Here is a 19,098-nt window from a genome sequence, read left to right as displayed (position 1 = left end):
GGTTATATTAATAGTAAAAGTATTATTTAGGCAAAATTGATAATATTTTAAGAACCGAAGACAACTGATCCTGATAAAACTATTAGTAAAATTGGATTCAGAAGAGAGGTCACACAATAAGCAACTGATACTGAAGTCTTTACTTTTATTTTTTGGTCCAGCTCTGTGTTCACTTGAGATGATTCATTCTTGCAATGAATTCCTTCCAGGAAGGATTCCCCACAATCCTCAGAATTTTTCTTTTTCTCTGTACTGTTAGAGTTCTTCTTTCTCTGTTATTACAGTCTCTTTCTGGCTGAGATTCTCTTTGATTCCTCCTGAAGGATCCTTTTGAAAAAGCAAATGCAAGAGCAAAGCTGTTTATTACTCGTGTTCACAAAGAGAATTGCTTTTGTAATTCTTTACTTTCAAAAAAAATTTAAGATATGAAATGTGTTTTCATCATTTCAGCTGAGGAATTTGAGGGCATGTAAATGAGGTAAGAAGTAGTGCTGCTGTTGATAACAATGTGTTTTGTTTTCACACCTGGAGACTGATTTATGGAGAAGTATAGATGAGGTTTTGTGTGAAGTTTTAATATGAACTTGGAAACCACATTTGGTAAGATAATGGGCATACGACAGTATTTCCTGGGCAATTACAGAAGACACTACCTTCTCACTTATCCTGTCTGGGAATACTCTGAGGTCAGGAGGAAGTTACTCCAACAGGAGACTTCACATCAAGCACAGTATTGCAAAAGGTCTGATACTGCACTCTTCTGGGAAAACTTGGAGGGTGTCTAGTAAGGATGGAGAATGTGAACGGATGAGCAAATGTCAGCTGTCTACCCCTTTTACTACACAAAGCATGTTTTCTGGGTAGTGTTTCACAAGTGGGCTTTTTTACTTACGCTTTAATGCAAAATAAAGTGTGAAGAAGAGATGACAATATACACAGCTCTGTAACATTGTACATAAGATTTGGGGGGCGGGGGGGGCGGAATTCAACAGATCTGTTGCAGACAGATCATCACTGAAGAACATGCAACAGAGGCAGACACCAAACTTAGGCTTGGGGTATTCGAAAGTGGAAGCGTACACTGACTGGGCAGAGTCAGATGTCTGATCCTGCACTGCAGACTTCTGGTTCCTGATATTATTTAGTCACCTCTCTCCGTCTGTAAGCACCTAGTTGAGCAGTAAAGGCAGGAGTGAATCAATGATGAGTGTGATCTGAGACAGCTAATGGTTAGCTGGTCTGACAGGAGATGAGAGTTGAGGAACTGGACAGCTGTCCTAACCAGATGGCCAAGAGAGGGGACAATGTCTGTCTCAGTTGTGCCATTGTTTTATGAAGAAGGGACACCATGCTAAATGCAGCACGATGTGATAATTGTGGATGTTTAAACCAGTCCAGCTGTAGCTGAGACCAATTTTCTGGAGTTTTTTTCCAGCTAAAATCCTGGCAAGGTTTTGCTTACACTGGTCAAGGTGCAGGTTCCTTCCTGCCTTGCGGTGCGGTGTTAACGTAGAGGCTCAGGGGTACCGTGAACAGTGGGAGAAGAGCTTTCTGTGTGATGAAAACAAGGATGTGAGTGGGTGTATGACTGTCTGGCAGTGGTATGACTGCAGCTAACGAGGTCCTGCCAAGCTGGTATGCTTGAAACTGGCTGAGAGCTCATAAGAACCATCTGAGCATTGACGTGAGCAAGGGCTGAAGCCCTCACACGTGGGCTATGCTATTGCCAGTTTGGGTGGGCCATATAGGGTGTGAACATGCCTCGGATCGCATAGCAGATCAGTCATTGTCGGGGTCAAAGGCCTACCTTTTCTCCTGTTTCTGCCTTTGTCTTGATTTGTTCTTCTAAGAATTCAGAAAATGCCTCCAAGGTATGCTCCCCAGCATAGGCCATTTCCTGCAAAGAGTTTGAAGATTAGGAAAGCGTTTAACTTTCTGCACAAAATGCTGGAAATAACAACCTAATAAACTGAAGGATTTCAGTGTTTCAGATTGCCCACGCTCTAGACTTTGGTGCTCAGTTTAAATAAAAAGTGAGGACAGGGTTACAGCAGCTAAACATTTCCAAGATATTTGAAGAGCAGAGTCTATCACAGTTCCGGCCATGATATTAGAAGCTGATTTTGATGGAAACTCAAAATCCTGAACCAGTTTTAAAATCCACAGTCCAGAAGTACCACCTGTTCCGCAGCTTGAATGTTCAGTAAGAACAGGAGGAAGACTGTGAACAGAGACATTAATTTTCCATCTTAAGTTGGAGATTCATTGAAGATTTTCTTATGAAAAAGTTTAGGGAAGAAACACTTTGAATTTAGGGCTTTAAAATGTTCTGAGTAAGTCTGAGCACCATACTGTATTTTAAAGATTTTTTTCAAATACTGTTGTTCTCTGGAAGTCTGAAAGGATTTTGCACAAGTCTTTCAACAAAAATTTATAGAAGCGTATGTGTGTGACATTGGAAATTGACTGCTGTTAGATGAGTATATTTAGAAATAGGCAGATGCCTATTCTCACTTGGGGGTAAGCTGACTTACTCCCACGGAGACCAGTAATGCTACGTTACTTTATCCTAGTTGCTATTATGCTTGATGTGAGTTCAAAGGACTATAAAGAAAACACCTCCATTCTCTAGTGAATTCACTAGATGTATACACAGTTTTAATACTCCCTGTGCAGTAAGGTATTCTCTTGTAATAAAATGTGTTGCAGCCTTGAAGTTATTTTTTGTTTGCAAACTTATCTTTCTTGAGTAATATTATTTGATTCCTCCAGAGGCAATTAATATTCCCTGATGAATCTTGATTTTCATCAGCTCTGACGGCAGGAATAGCAATTTCTCAGACCAAAGACCTGTAAAGCCAGAGAAGCAGCTGATCCCTGCCCTGGTACCTGAGGACGTGTGTCAACACTTCCCGTTAGAGCAATCAGTGCGTAAGTGTATGTAAATGTTATTTTTCTCACTTAATCCATAGAAACAAATAGAATCATCTTAAAATCTGCCTGAAAAACTGCATGTTATTCTCTCATGTTTGGAGTGGATGACACAGTGGGTGAGTTGTTCATCTGCTTCACAGATGGAGCTCAGATGATGCCTGGTCACTCCTTCCTTGATGTAACTCATCAGATTCACTCCCTTGTTCCTCCAGCTCTGACTGTAACTCTTCTCCAGTGTACAGCCAAGTGCTAAATTTAATTGTTCCATGGGGGAGGAGTAAAATTTTTGTCTCACTGAGAGAGTTGATTTTTGCGTTTGACATCAAAAAATTTTTATATCGATAGCTATGCAGGCTATTGATATAAATAGCTGTTAGGCTCAGCATCCTTACACTGAAACGAATGGTTATTAAATGGAGTGAGAATGAAAAAAACATAGGAGCACTGAGTTGGTAATTTGTAAAATTGGACACAGGCTTAAATGCCCGGCTATATAGGTGTCTGAGTTCGTCTAGCTCCACTTAACTCCAGTTAACCCTAGGTGGCTCCTGGTTTAAATAAAAAAAAAAAAGTCATCCATCTATTTCTGCATCCACTGAAAATAAAAGGGTGACTTGTCTTTAATTTCAGAAGAAACTGCCCTCTTCTTAGACTAAGGAGTGGCACTCCACTAGAAAGCAGGCTGGCTGGTCATAGCTTGGAGACCAAGCAGATGCTTCTGCCTGGAGGAGGGTGGTTTCTGATCTCGTCTCATCAGGTGAGAGTGCTTGCAAGGGACTGTGCAGCACTGTGTTCTGCCCATGGCTTTGCCTTTAAGGAGGTGTAAGGGGGGCTCTGGTGGCCAGAGAACATGATAACCCAGTCTAGAAATGAGCTATGGGTCATGTTATGTTAGCCACATTTCCAGTGGTTTATCAGGAGCCGGTTCAGACTCCTTTATTTGTATTTATCTGTGCTTTGCAGAGTTTTCTAATAGTTATTCCGTCTTTAGAATTCTACCTGCTTCTGCACTAGCCTTCAATCCATCCTTAGTCTTTAAAAAATGTGAAGGATCAGTAGAAGATATTACAAAGCTCATGTTTGTTTTTTTTTTCCAACAGTAGCAAAATACGGACAGCTGGAGAAGATGCCTGTGTGAAATCAAGGCTGTACCAGGTGGTGGTGGACTGTATGTTTTTCCTGTTTCTCTTTTCCTTCCTTCTGCACATACCAGTTTCTCTTGGGTTCCCAGCCCCTTCCATTGCTCTTTTCATTGCCAGAGTAAGGGAGTAGGGATTGTAAATTTGGGGCAGTGCCTATACAGTGCGAAACACAGGAGAACTCTTGAGCCTTGGCCCATTGGGATATTGCATTTGTAACCTGCACCCTGGCCTTGGTTAACTTCTGGAAAAGTACAGGTGTAGTTGGAAGAATTCCCTGTGTAACTGCTGGTTGGGTAGGAAGTGGCTGAGAGCTGTTGCAGTGCCTTTGTGTTAATGGCTTGAGCACGTCCCTGCTCAGCTCTGATTGCCTGCGGCCAGCAGCTCGTACAGTGCAGTAACAAAGAGGACAGAACACATCGGTCAGCCACCGCAAGCATCTGTACAGGCAGTCAAGTGCAGGTTAAAATCTCTGAAGCCACGGGAACTGGCCTAAAAGCCTGGTAGACAAGGGGGAACTTCAGATTTCAAACACACTTTAGTTTTAGGGTATTTTAAGTGTGAAACTATCCCTTAATAGTTAAAGTTGTTACTGATATTTTTTGACAAACTGACATTTATTATGAGCATTTAATGGGTTTCTGCTCTTCCGTGCAAAGACTAAGCACGGTGTGAGTGTGCAGGACTACAGTTCAATTCATTAGAAGCTGTGCATGCACATCTGAGAGCAAAATCTCTCCCTAAAAGATTAAATGAGGACACAGGCAGATGTCTTAGAATTCAATTTAAGTTTGGGACTAAGAAGAAAAATGAAAAGCTTAGTAATGTCTTAATTATGGCAGCGTCTTAGAATGTAATTTATTTTGGCTTCAGACATATTTTCTTTTTAATTAGATTATCTGTGTAGTTGGAGGAATGTAACTGTCTAATATTTTTCTTTTTCAGCTATGGCATCTTCTGATTATTTTGTAGCATAGCTGATGCATTAGGTAGCATATTCTAAAGATCATTAGTCTTGACAACAAATACTAAAACCCTATTGAGGCTGAATGAAATAAAACTACTGGCATAACTGCATAGGAGAAAAATTTGAGATCTGGGTTTTGTGAAAATATAGAGGATATAACAAGAGGGATGCCAGTATTATTGAGGTTATAGTCATACTTGCTCCAGAAACAACAGACCCAGTAGTTCTGAGACTGTACATCTCTTGCAGTGGTGAGGAGGTGAACTGTAAGTTTGCTCCGAGTTGACTGTTGCTAGAACCCAGCAGGCAGATTGCAGGTTGTTGAACAGTAGAATATGAGCAGCAATGACTTCATATGTCTGCAGTGGGAAATGGTGCATGGGCTCTTGCCGCAGTCTCACACTTAGCAGAAGGTAGAAGGGTTTCCCCTCTAAATCAGGGTCTTGTCATCAAAGAATTCAGTTTTGTGTAGATGTGCAGCAAAGCCTTCTTGCTTAAAGGACTCCTTTCTCATGTGTTTGTTCACTGTGATCTGTGCACGCACACCCAGCCACCCACCCCTCAGTGTGCAGCCATGCCATCCCGTTCTTCCCTTAAAGCTTCTCACCTGGTAATCAGCTCCAGCAGGAAACAGTCTGAAGAAGGGATAGCGATCCAACACAACTGACAGGATGTCATTTGCTGTGACATCTATCTTTGCGATGATTATGTCATTGCGATTTTGATATTTCTCTCCTAGCTCATCCCAGATTGGCAGGAGTTTTCTGCAGTCATGGGACCAAGGGGCATCTGCAGATGTAAAAGGAAAAGTATACAGTCTGGTGGAAGGGCATGCGCTGGTGTGCTCAGTGGTACCCACTTCAACCCATAAAATTTAACAGAGTTTTGAATTGTGAACTTGTGGTCAGTCTCTACTGGAAACCACCCACCCTTCATGAATTTTAGTGTAGGGATAACTAGCTACTTCTCTAATGCACTTCTGGCAGCAGCACTGCTTTAACTCTTTTTAGCCTTTCATGACTATAACAAACACAAAACACTTGTCATATGACTTTGTTGAAGAGGACTGCCAGATAACCTGCGCAGCCCAAATAAGACTTGGATCATTTCCATGATGAGGTACTTGTCAGATGCACAAAATGCTTCATGCCTACCGAAAGTAACTGTGTTCAGAAATTATGCTGTAGTTGTACTGAAAGGAGGAGTTAGAGTTATGGTGGTGTTTTGCACTGCACACTTGCCAGGTTAGCAAAAAGGCAAATCCAGCATGCCATTAAGTAACATACATGATCACAGTCCTTCAGTCATGAGAGGAGTGGTCATACTCAGTTTGGATGGAATTAAAATTTCTGGGGCACTTTCCTGAAAATGCTACATCCCATTTACCAGCGTTTCATTTCTAGAGGACATGGTTCGGTTCCTACCTACATCACTATTATGGCAGCTTGCTTGTTCGTGGTACGGTAGCGTGACCTCGAATGGGCAGAATGGCTGCTGCCAACAGCAAGGATTGCAGGACTGTGCTACATTTAAGAATTTCTGTTAATGTTAGATTTAATGTTGTATTTTTGTAAATGCTGTATGTTTGCTCTATCAAACCAATTAAGACACAAACTAACCCTGCTGGCTGGTACAGGATAGAGCAGTGGTTTCTTGCAGGGGAAAGGTCAAGCATGGAAAGCTACTTCCCTTGCAGACAGAGGAGGAAAAGGAGTTTGATTTCTTAATCTAGCAACTCCTCTTCGGGATTTAATGCTAGAGCATTATAACCAGACAACCTTACTTAACTCTCCCTCTGTCCTTGGAAGACAGACTGACTCATACTGTGCGTGTTATAATGTTCCATTGTACAGCGTGACATTCTAGTATCATTTTCTTTCAACACTGAGATTTGATATTGCCTTGACAAATATTTATTTAAGGGATCCAGTGTTACTCAGTGCAACCCTAAGTTATCAAGGTATTGCAGCGTTTTCATAGATATGAAAAAAAATTCTTTAATGCTTTCATCAGACACCAAAAATTTGTTAAGCATGACTTCTATAAAGTGCAAAGATTAGTTTGGTCTGTAAGCATGAGCTTTCTTTTTTCATTTCCAATTGATCATGTTAAAGCAACTTAATATTTGAATACAACAGTGACACTTACAAAACATGACAAACACAGTCATGGTCTTATTGAAGACAATCCTGTTGAAATTCTTCCCAACAAGCACTTTGACTGGCATCTTGTCCCAGTCCTCTGTGATTTCTTCACTGGAGAGGTGTAACTACGCAGAAAGAAACACTGCTGTGAAAGTGCAAGGAACATTGAGAAACTTTACTCCAGGATAAGTTAATGTGAGACCACTGGGACCTTTCTCTACCTCATGTCCACCATTACTGTATGTTATTTTTTTGATATCTCTATGTCCTATCCGGCCTTCACACACTACTCCCTGCTCTCCCTTGAGTGGGGAACTGCTGTCTTGCACCCCTGCATAGTTGATGGTTAGAATTGTTTGTCCCTCTCTTGAATAGAGACATATTAGACTGTCTGAAAGTCTCCTTTTATCTCATCTCCTTAGTAATGAACATACCTTTGCTTTTCCATCTAGGTAGCTCTGGCAAAAATGTCTTAGGTTCTCCACAGTCACCTCATCTGCAGGCATTTTGTACTTCGCATTGCTTTTCAGGTTTAGGATTCTCACAGTGGGAACATCAACGTCCCTGATGCGAAAATACTCAAAAACTCGTCCATTCCTTGTTTCGTTGGTATTCACCAAGACAAATGTTATCTGATAATAAAGAAAGAGTCAAGCATCTGGTTGAATCTTCCACCTTTGGTATAACCATTTAGAGAAATAGAGCTTGGCAGTGGGTTAGGACCTAACCTTAAATGCAAGCAATTGTGTAGAACTAATTTTGATCTCAGTCCAACAAGCAGCAGCTCTGTGAACTTTATCATACCTTGATCCATGTTAATAAATGCTAAAGCAACCAAAAGGAACCGAGATTTGCCTTCTGTCCTTTCGTACTTGTTTGCTACCGATTATTTTAGTAACGCTTCTGAATTACTGCTCAAAGCTCTTACTGCCATTCTTAATAGATCTTCACAGGACAAAAGAGCTGAAACACATGTAGTCCATGTGTCTTTTTAAATACTCATGTGTGCTGTTTGTAAGACAAATGATCATTCTTCAGTCTTTAGCATACTTAGAGCAGGAGTAGCAGCGCAGTGTCTGACAATAGAAACTGAAATACTCGTCTATGACTGCCTGTAGATGTTTGCAGACACTTGTGTGTTACAGACAATGCTATACAGGTGCCTTGCAATATTTCTCAGGCTTTCTACCTGATTCTAGCTCTGGCTTCAGGCAATACCCTGCAGTCTTCATGGTGTTGCCTGGTGCTGGCAGAAATTGCCAGAAGCTTGCTGAAACTATCTTTGGTTGGAAGTTGCTCCAAGAAAGTTGTATGCATAAAATCAGAAGCAGGTTTATTGGGAGCAGCTGGAATCAGTGTTGGTTTCTGTGATCTTTGTGTTTTATAGAATCATTCTGAAGTGAAATTTATTCTTTGAATTTGTCAGATCATTTTGTTAAGGGCCCAAGCTGAAAAATAGTTGCTGAAACTTTTAAACGGATTGATAGACTTAAGAGACAGGCTGACAGCAATGTAATTTTAGAAACAACGTTGGTGAGTGTTTTTCCATTGATTTTTGGCATTTTTATTTGCAAAGAAGGATTCATTATTACAAACCTTCCCTCTAAATTCCATAGCAGCAGACTTGTAGTTTTCATAAGTCACATTGAAAGTCTTTGAGTTCGTTGGGATGAACAGCAGGATGTGATTTTCGACAGGGACATCAAAAATCTTCACAGATGTCTGGGAAACAAGACTCAACATCTGTTCCATTCTTTTTAAGCAGAACAGTGAATCAGAGGCTCAGAGTACCAGTGTCATTCAGCTCTGCTATTGCAAATTTTACTTCTTAAGACCCTCTTCCCAATCATTTCCATAACCCTGAGATTTCTTTCATTGTTTTAGAGAAGATAGAGTGAGAAGAATCAGCAGCTGCTGAGTATTTTTTATATTCCAGGAAAAAACTCATCGTTATTCATAGATTTTACAGTCAGAAGCGACTGTTATCTCTTAGTCTGACCTCCTGTGTAACACATGCTGAAGAATTAATGCTGAAGATGTGCTGAAAGTGAAAGGCAGCATTACCCAGGCAGGCCCAGCTGCAGCAGATAGACCTGACAGGGGCACTTCCTTCACTTCTGGGTGGCATCAGCAGCCTACATCTCCTTTCCTGGACAGAGCTTCCCTTTCTCATGCCACACCATGATTGGTCAAGGGGTTACTGCCTCATGCAAACAGATATTTCCATGTCTTTCCCCTCCTACTTGCAATTTTTCCCCTTTGTCTTAGCCCAGAGGACCGGGTTGCTGCATGGGAGTGGAAGGGCTGGAGCCAGGCTAGAGACTGACCTTCCACCCTCCCACCCCTCCTAGCTGCTACAAAGCCCAGGGCATTGTGCTGGCTCCGCAGGACGGAAGTATTTCTATGTCCAAGTGGTTCACAGCTTGACCAGCCATTCCCTGTCTCCTTAGGAAACATCTTGCTAGAGGGATGCATCCTCTGGTCTGGGTTTGACCAAGAGCTGCCTGTTGGATTCTGCTCATGTTTGTAGATCTGTTTTGGGCTGGCCTAGTCAAACAAAAGTCTCAAACACTAAGGAGCAGATGAGCTCCTTAAGTTGTTTTCTGTATGCATTCCTCTGCTGACGGTTGCTGCTCAAAGAGCATTCACGGTAACAGCTGTTGTTAAGAAGAGAGACAGCACTCTTCCCTCTCCCCTGAATTCTTATATGGAGGCTTTACATCGGGGGGCAGGGGTCTTCCCCCCACACTCCTCCACCCTTTGTTTACTATAATGTAAGAGGTGCAGCAAGTGAGAAAAAGCATATAGTATGATAGCCAAATATCCCTTCTACTCCAGGTACTAACTTGTCAAGGCATATTAGCAGTTTCATAACATGCTGCCTGTAGCAGTGTAATAGCCTAAAAAAACCAACAAGAAATATAGGGAGGTTTCTCATAGGTTGATGTGAAATGTTACTGGCTGTTCTTCTCCTGTGGCTTTTGTTAATACAGTGAAAAAACAACGTACCTCAAGATTATATTCAGTGACCAAATCCAAAGTAAAGGTTTTGATTAGCCTTGTAAGATCCAGTTTGTTCTGTCTGCCATCTTCAAGCACTTCATTATGCACAGGTTTTCCCTTGGATAAATAGTGAAGTTTGAGGTTGTTGGCTATATCAACTATAGGGACAAAGGTACTGATTAAAATACTGCTGGTCTCAGCTTTGATGTTTCATGACCTTCAGTAACTGAAATTCTGTAACTTGTAAAATAAATGTCATAGATTACAGAAGAAGACTATAGCTAAAATTCAAGATACAGCTGACAGTTTTAATTTGCTCAGTAATGTTAATATGCTAAGAGAACTTTTCTATATCTAGACATGCTGTCTGTGACACATCCACTTCAGATGTCCTTGGTCTGATTACTTTGTAGCCTAAATGTTGTGTATTTGCTGTGTATTTGTTCTTGTTGGCCACTTCTGATGTGTATTGGAAGATTCCTGACCAAAAGCAACTCAAAGGAAAAGAGGTGAATTAATAATTGGTGGTTTAGAATATAGGGATCTGGGTAAAATGGCTTTAAGTATAAACTAGGAACCTGAGTGTGGGCAGACAAATGGAAAATATCTGTTATCCTAAGGTTGGTGTTTGCTTCCTGCTAATCTCTCTGGTCTGCAAATGGAGTATTTGTTTTGTTAAGCTGTTTGAATTTCAGCTAGGAAATTATTTAACCTAAATAAATTACCCAAATGCCTGTCTATAGCCTGAAAGTGCCACAGCAGCTTGTTGCACCTTACCTTGCTAGGCTTGCACTCCTACCTTCTTAAATACAACAAGAGTGTTCTTTTGGATGCCATAGTTAGCACAGACGTCCTCTCTGCTTGTCATCCCAAAAGGCATCTCTGGCACATCTTTGGCAGTCTCGCAGAAAACTTCCATGCTGTTATTGCAAAGTTCCTACTCCCAGAAAGAGAATTTATTAAAACCAGTATCCTGCTAGGATGTGTAGGAGTGAGAGCCACAGGTGAGGCAGGCCCCTAAAGGCTTGCGAAGTGAGATGAGTGTAGAATGGGTATAGCTTGCCCTGATTACATTCAGGGGGAGATCTTCAGGACAGGGGAGATCACAGGAGTGCTGTGACAACACTAGTAGTGCATTCCCTTTTCCAGCTAGGGTCAGATGGGCTGGCAATATGGGTAGAGTATGGTTCCCTTTGTGCTTCCTGTGCTCATCTCATCTGCCCTGCACTCTGCTGGCATCCACGCTCTACAGAGACTTCAGCAGCTGCGGAAGGATCACACCGATGACTACTCCCCTGCTGCAGCTTGTCTGCCCGGCTGTGGAGGGACCCACATGGACAGGCTGCCATGGATTGCAGAGAGGGCTCCCTGCTTGCACGAGGACCTGACTGATGTGTTCGGTGATTTGACCGAGGGCTCTTCAAAGTAGGGACCTTGGTTCCTACATCTGTCAAGTAGTCACTGTGCTGTCCACCCTCAAACTAACAGTTAATAACCATGATGAAAGGCAGCAGCTCTTTTGGATTTGATTTAATCAGACAATTATTTCATGCTAGTTGAATAGTAATTTATATGCTGAGACCTCCCAATACATTCTGGCACTCATATCTGTGAGCAATCTGTGACTAATAGAAGGCCAAATCCAGCTCTTTATTTACTTGGACGTTATTTTGTTAGCTTCCACCCACTAAATTTCTGACATGCTGTAGCTCACACTGATGACCATCTATTGTCATTTTAGCCTCCAAGTAAAACCATGGAGTCCAGTCAAACACATCTGCAGGCACTATCTGCTGTCAGCCTGCTTCAGGAAATTCTCCAGCATCAATGTAGTAGCAAGGGCTTCTTAATGTGGCCCAGCATTGAAAAACTGCCCTCCTTCAGACATTGCTGCAAGCAGATTGCTGCAAAGCAAAATTCTGGGCACTGTGAATATTTCCAGTTTGTCCTGTTATGCTGTATGTGTTCATCACTTCTGTTACTATAGGGTAATGAATCCTATTCTCCTCATCCATGAAACATGGTCTCTCCACTGTAGCCAGCACATTTGGGACCTTGTCAGTTCAGGTAGGAGTGCAGACATTGTGCTTTTAACTGAGCAGAAAGTTACCAGAATAAAAGGCTCTTTAGAGCGTTGATTGAATGTTTCGGGTAATAAAGGCTTCAAGGACACACTGAAAAAGCAGCAGAAACCTATTCCTATTTTGCTGACTTCTTGACTGCATGCTTTGACAGCTGATATTTACTTTATGCTTTCTTTGTCTGTTCTATATTATTCAGTCCCAAATCCTGAGAACCTTATTATGCTTTGGAAAGTAGATTTTGCCTGAAACAGAACTACAAGAGTTGGATCATACACAGTGTAATATTTTATGACTTCCAATCCATGCAGATTTCTTAGCTGGCAGGAGCTAAAAAAACAGTTAACATGTTACTGATGGCGCTCAGTTCCACTCCCCTTGGTCTCACTGAAGTTGTTTAAATCTTCAAATGGAAAGATGAAGAAAAGGCACTGCAGCATATTTGACAATATTTACTGTGGTTTTTATGGACTTGAGCATGAAGGGAACATTCCTTCACCACAGCAGCCTGCCTGCAACTATTCATGTCTATGATTTTACACTCACTGTCTTTGGATAGAAATGCTGTGATTAGGTGCCATGGCTTTGGCTGAGATGGAGTTAATTTTCTTTGCAGAGACTCATATGATGCTGTGTTCTGGATTTTTGATGAGAATAGTGCTGTTACAATGCAGTGCTTACTCAGCATTGAGGACTTTCCTGCCTCCCATGCTGCCCCGCCAGCGAGGAAGCTGCAAGTGCACAAGAAGTTTTTCAGGCAAGTTTTGGGTCATTTGGATGTGTGGAATTTGGTGGCAATGGCAAACAATATATCCCAAAGTTGGAATGGAAACCAGCCTTTTGAGTTTTCCAGCGAATTACCTTAAAAAAGCCAATCACTGCCAAATTGTCAGCATTTATCATGGCTTCAGCCTGATCTGTAGAGTTGATTAAGACTGTGCTGGGTCCTGTTCTTCTTTGACCCATGTAATAAAGGCTGAGGCCTGTCTGACTCCTGTGGAAGGAAAAGAGAATTGAAATGACTGTCAAAATGAATGACACCTTTCTGAGCAATCAAAATAGAAGTGGTGGAGGTGCAGAAAGATGCTGAACTTGGACTCCTATGGACTGAGGGCAAAGTTGATACAAAGTGGGCTTGAGCATCCAAATCCAACCTCAGGTTTTAGCCAGCATTTTAATTATTGTTAGCTCTAGAAGATCAGCAGTGAATGAACGCTGTTCTGTGGGATATCTGCAAATGACTATGTCCACTTAATTGCTTGATCACAGGTGGAGAACAGAGATGAGAAAATTAAGAAAAGCAGAAAACCTGCTCTGCAGCATTTCATGTGTCCACAAGTGAATCAAAATCATAGCAAGTTATAAACAGCTATCGACCTGAGGCTTAATCCAAAATTACTTCAAACCAATTGCAGATTTTATTGAACTGTCTGTTCAATTAAATTAGGTGTCAAAATTGTTCCTTTGGTGCCGCAGAAGATCTGATAGGTACAGAGGCACGTTAAAATTCCCCTGTGCTATTGCAGCTTCACTTTTCAGCTTAGACTTGAGAAACAAAGCTGAAATCTGTCAAAGGTGTCATTTAATTCTGGAGAGTTCCATCTTTTGGGATCCAAATTACTGCTGCTAGTTTTACTGAGTTCATACTCACTTTGTTTATTTGGTAAATTCTTCTCAGGCTTTCAGGAATTTTAGGAATCCTGAGTCTCTTTAAAAATAGCTTCTAGCTATTGTGTTTTCAGGGGAAATGGAGCCACAAATTGAGGCTCGGGAGATGAAACTCTCAGCCATAAAGTAGTACCTTCATCTCTGTGAGCATGGTGTCCTGGTTGGACTAGAGCAAGAGTCCAGCAAAGGGTTAATGAAAATTGTATATGAAAAAAAAAAGTCCGTATGCTGTGAAGCGCCAGAGTCAAGATGTACAGCACAAGTGGATTATCAAAGATGCAAGTCCTGGTGCTGTGCATTTTAGCGAGAATGACAAGGTCAAAATTGAGTCAGACCATTTTACTGCCATCAAGTCATTTTGCAGCAGGCTGCACTGCAACTAGTTTAAAATACTTTTTTTTTTTCTTTTCAGCAGATGCCTGCCTGTTTGGCCTTAAAAGTGTCTAAGCTGCAGAGCAAAGCACAGAGCAGTATCTAGTGGCCACCCAGTGCTTGGCTTCCGCTGCCTAAATGCAGAGTTGAGCTCCTGCAGCTTGTGTCAGCAATATAAGCTCTCAGCATATTTTTCATGTGGTTAGTCTTTATATTGGGTTGCTTTAAACAGCCTGTACTTTGTTTTTTCTGGGCAAATTCTGGCCTCGGAGATGATGTAAATGATGATTTTACAAAGCCTAGAATTTGGCTTTCATTGTGTGTCCGTTGTCAGGACAATCATTCAAAAATGCTCTCTTCCATCAAGTACTTGAGTGGATTTCTTGATTTAAGCAAGGTCTGCAGTTTCTTTCGTGGTGAAATTTGAGTTTTGTATAAGAAGTCTTAAGGTGGTTGCTGAACATTTTCAGTTGCTGATTCTCAGTGGTTTAAAAGTTACACCTGATAGGTGAGATTTTACTAGCCGTTGCACATAATCATTTAGAAAGTCAACAGAGTATAATTTAACTCATTATTGGCCGTACATGTGCTTTGAATGGTTCGTGCTATTTTATACAAATTGTAGGGGAGAAGCCAGTTTCGTAACTTCTTGTGTCTTGCTTGTAGGTGTCCCTTACATTGCAACTCTGTGCTGAGAGACGGCTGTGTGCATCTTGTGTTACAGTGCTTTGTATTCACTGGCTCTCACAAGCATACCTGACAAGTAAGTTTACCAGTTCAAATGATGTTTTCAAGTCAACCCTATAGATGTAATCAGAGACTTCATTCTCATGTATCTGCACCTCTAACAGAAGTTCAGCTTTCAGCTGCAGCAGACACAGTGGCTCAGGAGTTAAGAAACTCAAGCACTCAGTTGTGTACAGTTTCAAGAGGCAAACTTTATGCTCCTTTTTGTTTTAATTTATATTAAACTTGTGACTCAACAGTACCTACTCAGAGTATGAACAGACCCTTTTCCAAGTCATGATTTTGTGCCAACTCTGTAATATTTACCATTTTAAGGGAAAAAGAGAGAAAAATATGTATATGTTTGCAGTAAAAGAAAAGCTCTAATGAGGCCAGGATTTCCCAGGATTGCTCAAGTCAGTCCTATTCCAATATTGTTGTCTTTGCTTAATGACTCCCCACAAAAGATTTCAGACTATTCCATTGTTTTTTTCTGAGCCATGAATGAGCTCCCTCTGATGGCTACACTGCAAAATTCTTTTCTTTGGTTTAGGAAGTATAACTGCATATTAAGGAACCTAATGAGTTCAGAATTCATTGTTAAATACAGTGTATTGCTCCAGTCTACTTCTGCAGTCATGCTAACTGTCGAAATTGCAGTGAACTACTAGAAGTGCAAACTGATCAGGTTTGGGATCGAGTTCTTGTTTGGTGTGACTTATTTATGTTTGTTGTAGTATGTGGGGATACGTCAGTTTTGGGGTGTTTCTATGCCCTGAGTACAATTACACCAGCAGTGGGTTTGACTGTGTGAGCTAAACATAGAGAAGCATATTTAGTTATAAACTTAGAAGATGAATTCAAATTGAATTTCTTACATGGATACAGAGGTAATTGCACGTTTAATACCAGGGCAAAAACAATTTGGCACCTTGCATATTCTATATCTGATCAGTCGTGTTGTACATCTCAGCAGCATAACAGATGGGTACATCCAATCACTATCAGTGCATGAGATAGTTTACCTTTGCAGTCTATGGGATCTTCCCTGCTGCCATCCACAAAAAATTTCACAGTCGGAAACTCTCGAATGTTAAATTCTTTTCTCAAATCATGTTGGTCTGTGACATCAATTTTGCCAAATTGGATTCTTGGAGCTTCTTTTTTAAGCTGTCGTGCAGCCTCAGCAAATTCTTCAGACAAATTCTGAGATGCTTGAGATAAAAAAACATCTGGAAAGGGTCGAACAAAAGAGAATGGGTTACACGAGGTGCAGCACGAAGCTTTCCAGTGGAAATTGTTGTGTCAAGTAATAGCTGGAAGGGTTGAATAAGGTCATTTATGACTCAAGTAAATGAGAAATTATCTTTTTACTTCTTTGTATTGGTTCTGACTGTTCATCACTCCACATGTACTTGGACCAGCTACAGTGAAATACCAACAGGATTGCAACAGTCTCCTGTTGGGAAGAAATGACCTAGGGGAAAAAAGTAGTTTGAATATGCTCTAAAAGGATTTCAAAGCTGAATGAGGTATTACTCACATTAAGACTCTTCGATAAGATACAGTTTTTGTAAGCACTTCATCGAGGCAAACTCCTGTAGTGCAGAAACTACTTTTTCAAGATAGGGAGGAGGGAAGGAGAGAATAAGAGAATATGCTCTCAGAGACTGTCAGTGGTTCTAAAATAACAGGTGTTTCTGGGGGCCACGGGCCACCCTTCTGTAGCTGGAATGGCAGTTGTGGTTGGAGGAAGGAGACGGGCCATCCTAGGCTGTGCTGTGAAGTTGTAGGTTACACCAACATGAAGAAAGGACAAGGGAAAAGCAACTAGTCACATACCGCTGCTCCACATTCAAAGGTAAAGTGCTATAGGCCTGGTGCTTACAGCTTTGCAACTTGTAAAACTGAGATACCCTTTCTTGTTGGTTTTGCCCATTTTCTTTAGATTTGGCACAAACAGTTTCATCATTAAAATTTTCAAATAGGAACCAATGAAAAAAATCAGTTACTCTTGCTTTCATACATTTGTGTGTTCTTGTGTGTATATGTACATTATTTACATTCACATGTACACTTACACACTTATGTGCCAAAGCATAAATCTAACACGGTAATTATCTCTTGCTCTTTCACAAAATTACAAATGCACTTCTGTTCAGCCTACCTCATGAAGACATCACCCAATACAACTGTAACCAAGAATTGAATGAACATTTCTGTATGAATTCTAATAAATGAAAGAAAGACAAAAACCTCTAATCCAGCTCAGAGCTCATTTACATTTCTGGCATAATTCATCGTTATCCTTGCTCTGAATCCCAGCCATCGATCATTTTCTTCTCACCAACTGCTACAGGGAGGAGCATGAGGAGTAGTATTAAATAATGTTATTTTCTCAATACATTAACCTGACAGAGCCTTCCAGATTCTTCTACACATGAACCCATCTTGGCCCAGAGCTCTTAAGCATTGATACAACGGCTCCAGCTGTTAATGTGCCAAATGAGGTTCTTGTTAGCAGGACAAAAGTTAGTGTCTGTTCAGGGACCACTCAGCGTGGTGTTGAATAGAAGGTACTTCTCTGAATAAAGTAAATGAGCCTTAGCCCATCAGTCCAAAGCAAATTGTGTTCTAGTTACCTATACAACTATTGTTTCATCAAATAATTTTATTGCAACTTTACAGAGATTTTAAAGAGATTTTATCCTAACTTCAATTTCCTTTTTCCTCATTATAAAAATGCTCTTATCAGTGTTTTTCCCAACAAGTTTGTAATATGCTGTCTCTAAAAAAAATAGAGTAGTATCTCAATCTTGGCTAGTTTGATATACTCTAGATAAAACCGCAGAAAACCATGATACCTAATAGAAGTTCTGACCTGTGAACATGAGACACAGCATGTCTACCATAGAAAACTACTGCTGGTTCTAGAGACAGTGCTTGTTGAGCAGCTACGAAATACCATTACTTAAAATGACTCTAATAAAACATGGGGTAGTTGCTGTGCGATTTAAGAGTGCTGATAAATAACAACCTCACGGACAGGGTGAGCCCAGAACAGTTAGGCAGAACTGTGGGGCTTTCTGAGAGGGTGTGAGATGGAGTGCAGCTGGAATAGCGAGCAGGAAGCCACATACCAATTAGGAATCCGAAAATTCTAGCTAATTCCAAGGCAATGGTTTACACCAGAGGCTATTTCAATGTAATGGCTTTTTTCCCTAATAACCTAAGGTTGCATAGCTGTTTTGCCACAGCTGGGGGGAATTTGGAAGATCAGATGCTAACTGCACAGTGAAGTTGGACTCTCTTGGGAAGGTGCAGAAGACACTGTTGGTGAATTTCAGACAGAGAAGCTGAAGATGCCTAGAGGCTTCCCAATAAGCAGGGAATAGTAGGCTTTCTCGGTGTTAGATATGCATGTAGATTGGCTGGGGGATTTGGGGATCCATTTTTCTCTGAAACATTTCAATTCCAAACAAAAAAAAATGTTTTAAGAATGATCTCTCATCACCAACTGGCCTGAATAGGCAGAATTGCAGGTAGCTAGTAACATTGCTAGTGTTGTTAGATAATGAGAGCTTGGCAGTTTGTAGCTCCTGGCAGAACTGGGAGAAGTGCGTGCCTCCACCCCCTAAAAAATAAGCAGTGCACTCAGAGACCAGAAGTCTGAGTACCATTAACCTGATACCTGTGAGAGAAGTTCACTGAGTGAGCAGCCGCCTTCATCAGACAGATAAAAACTGTTTCCTTGGCTACCCACCAAGCATGTGGAAACATCCATCACACACCTTTCCCTGGCTTTCCCGAGTGATTAGACTCCTTTTCAGCTTTCCATCAGTTCCTTTTTATTCCACTCATTCTTTGTTTGCTTCCCAGGTGCTTTATTTTTCAAGTCACTTGAGTGTTGCAGGAAATCATCGCTCCTCTTGTTTAGAGCCTTTTCTTGAGTTTTGTTTTGCTTCCTCTGTTTCAGATTTTTACTGGCACCAATTGCTTCAGGTGTTGGGGTGAGGAAGCAGCTGCTGAGGCTAACACGGGATCACAGGCTCCACACTTGAGGA

At 41.1% G+C, this 19,098-nt stretch overlaps 1 protein-coding gene across 1 annotated transcript; it reads right to left on the bottom strand.

Moving 5' to 3' along the window:
• Positions 1–255: 255 nt before the first annotated feature.
• PDILT (protein disulfide isomerase like, testis expressed) lies at positions 256–17,363 on the bottom strand. The gene is made up of 11 exons (XM_050713898.1): positions 17,318–17,363; positions 16,037–16,266; positions 15,065–15,174; positions 13,130–13,262; positions 10,987–11,124; positions 8,781–8,906; positions 7,619–7,816; positions 7,189–7,309; positions 5,648–5,829; positions 1,808–1,897; positions 256–327 (listed from the first exon to the last, which is right to left on the bottom strand). Exons 1-11 carry the CDS (start codon positions 17,361–17,363, stop codon positions 256–258), a joined length of 1,446 nt encoding a protein of 481 aa, XP_050569855.1.
• Between the last annotated feature and the right edge of the window lie 1,735 nt (positions 17,364–19,098).

This window comes from Cygnus atratus, chromosome 15 (assembly GCF_013377495.2).
Source record: "Cygnus atratus isolate AKBS03 ecotype Queensland, Australia chromosome 15, CAtr_DNAZoo_HiC_assembly, whole genome shotgun sequence".
NCBI lineage: Eukaryota > Metazoa > Chordata > Aves > Anseriformes > Anatidae > Cygnus > Cygnus atratus.
Note: the sequence above shows the minus strand (reverse complement) of the source record. Positions and strands in the feature narration are given on the sequence as shown.

What these genes read in the sequence shown, in the direction of transcription:
- PDILT (XM_050713898.1), bottom strand. Translation starts at nt 17,363, where the DNA reads ATGGCTGGGATTCAGAGCAAGGATAACGATGAATTATGCCAGAAAT. An exon ending in CTGGTAAACTTACTTGTCAG is followed by an intron (nt 13,263 to 15,064) that starts GTATGCTTGTGA and finishes TTCCTTCCACAG; the next exon opens with GAGTCAGACAGGCCTCAGCC. An exon ending in ACCTAGATGGAAAAGCAAAG is followed by an intron (nt 7,310 to 7,618) that starts GTATGTTCATTA and finishes CTTTCTGCGTAG; the next exon opens with TTACACCTCTCCAGTGAAGA.